This window comes from Crassostrea angulata, chromosome 3, assembly GCF_025612915.1.
Source record: "Crassostrea angulata isolate pt1a10 chromosome 3, ASM2561291v2, whole genome shotgun sequence".
NCBI classification, from domain to species: domain Eukaryota; kingdom Metazoa; phylum Mollusca; class Bivalvia; order Ostreida; family Ostreidae; genus Magallana; species Magallana angulata.
In genome coordinates this window covers 13,541,154-13,549,370 of record NC_069113.1, presented here as the reverse complement: position 1 = coordinate 13,549,370, position 8,217 = coordinate 13,541,154, and the positions used below count along the sequence as shown (strand labels likewise).

At 31.4% G+C, this 8,217-nt stretch overlaps 1 protein-coding gene across 1 annotated transcript; it reads left to right on the top strand.

Annotated features, from left to right (window-relative positions):
- The first annotated feature begins 139 nt into the window (after positions 1-139).
- Positions 140-7,531, top strand: LOC128178546 (contactin-5-like). The gene is made up of 11 exons (XM_052845777.1): positions 140-226; positions 405-525; positions 629-807; positions 927-1,112; positions 1,321-1,440; positions 3,264-3,360; positions 3,495-3,679; positions 3,791-3,952; positions 4,272-4,421; positions 6,301-6,394; positions 6,504-7,531. The coding sequence occupies exons 1-11, from the start codon at positions 160-162 to the stop codon at positions 6,847-6,849; spliced, it is 1,707 nt and encodes a 568-aa protein (XP_052701737.1). The 5' UTR covers positions 140-159; the 3' UTR covers positions 6,850-7,531.
- The last annotated feature ends 686 nt before the right edge of the window (positions 7,532-8,217 follow it).

Below are 8,217 nucleotides of genomic sequence, written 5' to 3'. Positions count from 1 at the left end.
AGTTTAAAGGGGAAAAAGTTGTTTTAATTTATCCAAATTATTCATGTCCGGTTTTCTTAAGAATATTTCCTGTTTTTATTACGCACAACGCACATAAAATAGTTTTCATTTGACATTTAAGTGAATAGTGACCAGGATTTTAATTTCTCGCCCAAAAACATGTCTAAATGCAAGGGAAATTTGCATGTTGTGTTTTTAACAGAATTGATTGTCATTATTTGTGAGGGTAAGATGTAGGATAAAAAGGCAGAAGTTAAGCAGTAGAGGTCGATAATGTGAACTACATTGCATAAATTGCCACGTTTTATTATTATTTTTATCGTTAAGCACTGCTGTATCATAATTTGTTGCTTCATAGCGATTCTCTAAAACAGTTATTGCATTTTCATTTTGTGGTTTTAAAGGATCACAATCAGTAAATCTGCCTCCATGGATAATATCAGTGTTTGAGCATGAGTATTACGTTCCAGCAAAACATCCGACCCATTTAAATCTCCAGTGCAAGGCAAAGAATGGGATTATAAGGCGAGGAACGCATTTCTCTGTTCAGTCATTATATTACTATGATTTTTGATATTATCCAAAAAAAATTATCATTTATTATTTTGTATGATTATACGCTTTACAGCTATCACTGGTTTAAGAATAACGTCAAATTTCAAACTAATGATCAAGTGGTTGTCAATGAGCAGAGTGGGGATATTACCTTTCATAACCTAACAAAAGAAGATTTTGGAGTGTATTATTGTGTAGCCGAAAATAAGCATGGCTCCTCAGTATCCTCGTTTGTTAAAATTCTTGAGGCAGGTAAAAATTAATTTTGAAATAGATCATAGCTCCTTGCAAAGCAATGGATATTTTTTAGCCTCATGTTAATTAACGCTTGATGTGTTTTGTTTACTACATATATCAAATTTTCTTTAAAGCTCTTAGTGACTTTAGTGGAAACGCACATGGAAAAATTACATGTAAGATATTTCATCACTGCAAGATTCCCTGTTCCAACCAGCCGAATTGTCAACCAATTAATGCGTGTATATTTGAATGGAAAAGTGGGAAAGGAACAGAAAATACCATTAAAACAAATGAAAACGTAATAATTGATAGTAAGGGTAAGAATAACATTTCTTGTCTTTTTTTTATTTTGTCGATACAATTTTTTTTTTAAATTTTAAGTTACTTGTTTTGAATTTGAATTTTGCATATCCAATTGATTTTCTAGTTTCTTTTAAACTTTCAAATGTGCTGGGTTTTTCTTTTAAGAAAGTATTAAGTATGTACATTTTCAGCAATTCCTTTTAAAGCGTTTTAATATTGTAGGAGATCTACATTTTCTGAGTATCAACAGATCCTACGAGAACAATAATTTAAGCTGTGGCGTATGGAATGAAATCTTAAAGAGATTTGTGAAGGGTACAGCATATACAGTTAAAATAGATGGTAACTAAATAAGTTTTACTGAAATAGATATATGGGCTTGAACTTATTCAAACGATATAAGATGTACGTAATAGGACCATTGTCAACGATTAAGTGTATAAAACCGTAGACTTTAATACATCAACGAATAATAAAGCCCTCAAATATTAATGAAACATATTTTTGAGCTGAAGTGTATTCAGTGTAATACAGACCATTTTACATCATAAAATTACTGTAGATTGGCAATTAACCATGATTGTTTTAATATCACCATGTTCATGATCTATTTTTCTGAGAAGTTAAAACATTCCTGAATACTATCTTCATTTCAAAAATGTTTCAATGCTTCTACATAAATCGTTGCGACATTTCGTGCAGCGTGAAATTAAAACCATTGCGATTGCTACTTGTTTAGATATCGTGAAGTTTTAATACGACTTCGAGTATCTGTTGAACTCAGACTTCAAACATGTTTCTAATAATTAATTATATCCTTTTTAATTATAGTGGCAACTTGTTGCAAAGGGGATATAGTGTGTGTGTGTGTGTCCATGTCAGCCATTTTAGCAAGATTCAAAGAAAGCCCTCGCGTACATGTTTATAAAACTTCGTACACTTAATAAGCATGTTTAAAAGACAAACACTATTTTTTTTTCAAAGAATTCTGGTACATACTTTTTAAAATATCGTTAGAATTACAACACTTCGAAATTTAATGTACGACTTCCGGTTCTTGAAAGTTTTTTAAATCAACAACTTGATATTTTGTTGGATGTAGGCGCTGTAAAGGTAAGAAGCAAACGATTTTTAGAAATGGGGAGTCGGAAGGAAGTCCAAAGAGAAAAACTGAACTGAAGCAAGTAGGGATTAAGTTCACCCTAATTTAATCAAAACAAGATGGCATCTGAGCCGAATTTCTGGCTATATCTAACGAATTACTTAGAGAGGAACAGGTTCATAATTTAGAAGAGACTTTGACAAATATCGTCAACCGGGAATTCATTTCATGTAATCGCTAAAACATGTTACTTTTAAAAAAAACAACTTAGGGTTAAAATTACGACATGTTAACTCATGTTTTCTCATACAGCAAACTATAAATCGCCAGATCGTAGCTACGTTTTATTTTTAATATGAAACTTATTTGCATACACAAATTGTCCAAATGCGTAATGTATGTCACTGGATAGAAAGAATATATCAAACTATCTTACTAGAGTTCGACACGTTTGTGATGTGTTTTCGCTAGTTATGGGAGGCATTGTACAACTACGTAAAAGCACCCATCTTCCATGAATACACCCCATAGCGTGCATGGGGATAGGTTAAAACGAAATTTTAAAATTCAAAGTGGTTTTTAAAATGTTAAACATTTGGTCTCTTCAATTACATGTTTAGTCCAATATAATGCATTTTCCACAAAATATTTTCATTTCGTGAGGGGATGCTCCGCTTTGCGATGCCCTTGTTGTATCTCCGATTTAGTATACTAGCTTATGAAGTTAATCACATTCGCCCTCTACTATTGTTTTTTGGTTGCTATATAATAATAATATTATTAAAATAGATAAGTTTCTCCTTTCATTAGCAGGGCAACATAATTTTTGATTAACCGGAAGAAAAACGTATAGAATTATATTGAGAATAATTTGTTTGTTCTATAGCAGCTTGTGGGCAAAAATAGGATTACTTTGCCACATTAAATAGGTAATTAAAAGGAACTCGATATATTATAAAAAAGGACTGCTGGGAACTCCACTTCATCAATTTAAGTAAGCATGCTTGTATGAAAATACTTTATAGTCTCAAAAAGGCATTTTATTTCGTTTTTCTTTTTGTAGAGACTAATGATACAGAAACTTCCAAGGCTATTAGGAAAAACAATCCTAAGGTTAGAATTGGAGAAAAAGCAACGTTGCAATGCATTTTTTCTGGAAGGTAAGAAGCGCTCAATTTAATGAAATGACAAGCATTACAATCACATTAACAACTTTTGACTAAAAAATGTTCATTCCTAACTTTTTGCAAATTTGTTGTTCTTGTAACAATTTTATTTTCAAAAAAAATCATAGTCCTGTTCCGAACATAGAGTGGCTACTAAGAAATGGTTCTGTAGTAAAACCTAATTCAAAATTCCAAAGTGAAAAAAATGGAAGACATCTCTTTATACGGAATGTAACATTTGATGATGATGGTGTCTATACATGTGTTGCCAACAAAAGCAACTTGACCATGAATTCATATCTAAATGTTACAAGTAAGTAAATGGATTACACGTATTTGCAGTGAAAATAATTACAAACTTAAGCTTTTTTTATGCCATTTATGCCAACAACAACAAATAATTTCGTCTTATTGATATTTTTAGCTCCGCCAATTTTTGTCGATGTTGGTAATCGTTTTATGATGAAGTTAATACAGCTTTCACACATGGAAGATACAGAAATTCGATGCAACGCAATTTCGGCGCCAAATGAATCTGAACCTGTCGTCATTCTATGGATGAGGAATGGAAGAAACATAAACAAAGGCAATTACAAAATACTAGTTTATGTTTATACTTATCATTGTTGTAAAAATATTTATTTCAATGTTTCAGGATTTTATATTTAACTTATCTGTATTGAAATTTAAATATACTACACAAAATATTGTAAGTCAGTTTGTTAGAAAAACGTTAATATTTTTTTCTACATCCTATTAGTTTCAAAATATTGTCATTTTATAAAAAGTAATAATTTAAATATACCTTTACTAAAATCATAAATTTAAAATTTTAATTGACCTTTTATTTATAAGCTTTGAGAGATTTTTAATTAAATTGAAGCTTTTTTGTATTGATGTTGCAGATCCGTTATATAGGTTTTCAGAAGAAAAGAAGAATTTGCATATTGGAAACAATGTTCCAATTTCAGAAAATGGAGACTGTTTCACATGTGTTATAGAAAACAGCGAAGGAATTGGAGTTGCAAATTTTATCTTAACTTCTAAAGACAGAGGTATTTTGGGTTTAAATTTATCGCTTACAATAATGTGAGTTTTTTAGGAAAAGAAATATAAAATATTATGAATTAATTAATGAAGTGAAATGAGTCATTCATTATCTTGAAACTTTACTATTTAACGGTACAAGGAGTTTTAAGGACTTTTTGGTATAGATTTTACTAGTATATTCAAGAATATTTCTATCAATATAAAATAATGATAAAGAAGAAGGCACAGTTTCTATCAATATTTGCCCTAAAATTTAAAAATTTTTAAATCTGATGAAAAAACACATATACCATCTTGAACATATTTGTATATAAGTACCAATTTATAACTTTTATCCTGTTTTCAATCAAAGAATAAAATGAAGAATAACATATTGTCATTCTTCTAAGATTTAGTCATTATGATGAATAAAAAATATTTTCAGTTTTTTTTAAAGAGGAAAATGTGTCCGCAGCTGTCTCCCACAACGAAATTAACATATTTTATGTGATATCACATAATAAAGTTATAACGTCAGTTTCATCGTCGGCGATAGCTGCAGGTCTGTAGCTCCCGGTCTGAAAAAAGTCGAATAGACGACCTGGGAGCTACAGTGCCTCCCATAGTAAGAAACTGCAATTTACGGCACGCAAAAAATTGAGCTAGTTTTGGACTTATTAACCTTATTTGCGAACTTATTCTGTGAAAACTATCATAACCATTAAATTTTTCATCCAATTTACTCCTGATATCGGTACTTTACATGCCTCACTTTCTCTTAAACACGCTTACCGATCTCGGAAATTGAAGTATGTTAAATTCAAATCGAGCTCAAGAGTCGCCATTTTTAAATGTAGACAAACTGCACCACATCACTTTACAGGGCTGATGATGAAGTTTAAAAGAATATCAGAGGCAAGAAAAGTAATGATGTCTGTAGTAAAATGTCCTAGAAATTTTTTGGAATCAAATATTTGTGCAGAATATGTTCGGAAATTTAGGTTAATCAGTCCAAAACCAGCGCAAATTTTTGTGCGCTGTGAATTGCAGTTTTTTACTATGGGAGGCACTGTAGCTCCCAGGTCGTCCAACTGATTTTTTTTTCCGACCGGGAGCTACAGCCCTGCAGCTACGTCGGCGACGGCTGCGGACAAAGTCATGCATTAAAAAAAACACTGAAGAATTGGTGTCTTCTGCTCAGTTTTAAGAAAATGACGGGAAAATGCACTGTTTATGACTTCACAATTACACTTGTGAAAGTCTAATCTGGTAACTATTTATAGATGCTTGATTTATGGGTATTCTTGTGTAAATAAATTTTACATTTCAATTTTTTGTGATGTTTTCAATTACCTTTAAAACAGAGCAAAAACATGACTGAAACCATACCTAGTTCTTTGCAAACCAATAAAATGTTTTCAGAAAAATAAGTAAAAATATTGCAATTTTGTAAATATTTCTTTTTATATTGAAGCTGAATAATCGTTATTACGTACCGTTTGCCATATTTCTCTTTCTCCAGACCTCTCTGCAGACCTCTTAGTAGTTTAAAGTATTTCGCTTTAGAAAAATCTCACCTGTGTAGACTTATATCTTGTCTCAACTTGTTACTCTGGCGCGATGAAATTATTTAGTTTAAGGCAATATTTGCAAGCCAGGAGAATACTAACATTAAGTAAACTGGTCAAAATATAATTAACAGACACAATATGCACATAAAGTTAGAATAAGATCTCAAGACCACCTAAGGAATACTACACGTTGACCACAATATTCAGGTGTGCAATCAGGTGTAAGAAATTCGAAGGGTATAAATACCAGGTACCTGTCTTACGGTGCCTATTTATGAGCAATGAGCAGCTTGAAGTTAATAAAGGTACTTTTTATTATGATATAACCTTTCAGGTGAGAGCCAGAGAGTGAACTACGTAGTCATCACCGTTTGTTCTATAGCCATGGTCATTCTAGTCAATATAGGAATCATCATCGTGAAGAAAAAGTAAGGATCCGTATTAAATTACATAAAGTAAAATTCAACATAACCCGAGTAAGTAATTGTCTATCAGTTATAACCATTTAATCTATTCTATATTATTTTTAAATCTAAGAGGAGTTATGTGCAAAGCAAAGGTTAAAGATATCCCAGAGGAGGCTGCTGAGGCAGAAGAAGAACCTGTATATAGTGATCCTGTTATTGAGCTCTCAGAAAATCTGTACAATCCATACTGTGGTGAAGAGGTGTCTTATGATACTCCACAAATGTCAATTTATGATTATTCTGAAAATGATTACAACATTTTAAGAGAGTACAAGGTTGAACAAGCAGACAACAATTTTTACGACTGTACAGAAAACGTTTCTGGAACATATAACTTTAGTTTCCGGCGGAATCCTCAAACAATATTGGGATTATCTGATAATCTAGGAATCGAGGAAAAAAGTACAGATACCTGATTGTGCTTATTATGCATATTCACAAATTTTCTTTTACCTTGATATGGGGTCTTAAAGCAAATGTTGTAAATAAAAAGAGAAGTCAAATAACTTATAGTTATACGTAAAGCATCATTAATACTTTTCAATATCAATTCATTTATCAACTTGGTTTAGATGCCATGTGTTACGCAAATTTTAGCTATTTTTTTAAATAGTGATATGAGAGTCCTATTGGTTTATTTTCAGAAAGCGTAAATAACATTGTATATATGAAACAAATACAGAAATAGTGTGTATGTCATAAAAACTACTTTAAATAGAAGCATTTTATGTAAACGATAGCATTGTAATCAATAATCCTGTGTCATTCTATAGACAAATGATGTATGTCTAAATTTTTTGTATCAAATGCAATAAGGAAAATATATTGTATTGATCAGCTGTGCACTTTAACAGTACTTGGCAATTAAAACTGTGTGAAAATTGCTGTATTTGATGTACATTATAAATAGAATATTGGATTATTTTGCGCTAGTATGCAACAGTCATACAGCAAATGTTTGGTGGTAAAACACACGGATGTTATCTTGCTTAATCATGTTATCTTTATAAATATATTTTGTTTAATTTCTACAACTGATTATTGCCTTTTGCTCCAATGCCGGGGACAAAACTAACTAAAATATCCTCTCCGACAACACCAAATCAGCCTCCGGCAGATGCTATTAAAATTACTGCTCGTACATTTACATTGGAAGGTGTTTGGTTTTTAATAAATTTATTACGTATATGGTTGACAGGATGCACACGGGGAAGTGGACTTACATAGGCACTACATGATGTCCAATCCCGCACAATATAATATTGGTTAAAGTGAAATATACTACAAATATTTACATCCCCTCTGACATATAACCTTCATATTCGTCTCATTTTGTAAAGTCTTCCTTGACTTCTATATCAAACCTAAAATGTTTTTATAACACATCCACTTCAGTTGACTGTGTTGTGTTAAAAAAAGAATACCTATTTCATCCTATGATTTATCAGGTTTATGCTTCCATAAAAATGTAGAAATATAATTGCTTATATCTTTTGAACAAGAAACAAGGATTGACATCATATTACTCCAAAATAAAATTTCAATTTTGCTTTACATTTAGCTCGAATGCTAGATCCTCTAAAGCGTATCGATGAACTGTTTAACAAGACATAGTCTTATTTTAATTGGATTGACGTTAAGATTTATTATTAAACAAGACATTATGTTATGAATGTCTACTAACATAGTGTATGCATATTTGAAAGCGCATTCATATCATATGGTTTTAAGGTAGTTTTATATCCATTGCCCCCTTCCCAGACCTTCTGGTCTTCGGTGGGGGG

What these genes read in the sequence shown, in the direction of transcription:
- LOC128178546 (XM_052845777.1), top strand. Translation starts at nt 160, where the DNA reads ATGTCTAAATGCAAGGGAAATTTGCATGTTGTGTTTTTAACAGAATTG. An exon ending in TGTTAAAATTCTTGAGGCAG is followed by an intron (nt 808 to 926) that starts GTAAAAATTAAT and finishes TTTTCTTTAAAG; the next exon opens with CTCTTAGTGACTTTAGTGGA. An exon ending in CGTAATAATTGATAGTAAGG is followed by an intron (nt 1,113 to 1,320) that starts GTAAGAATAACA and finishes TTAATATTGTAG; the next exon opens with GAGATCTACATTTTCTGAGT.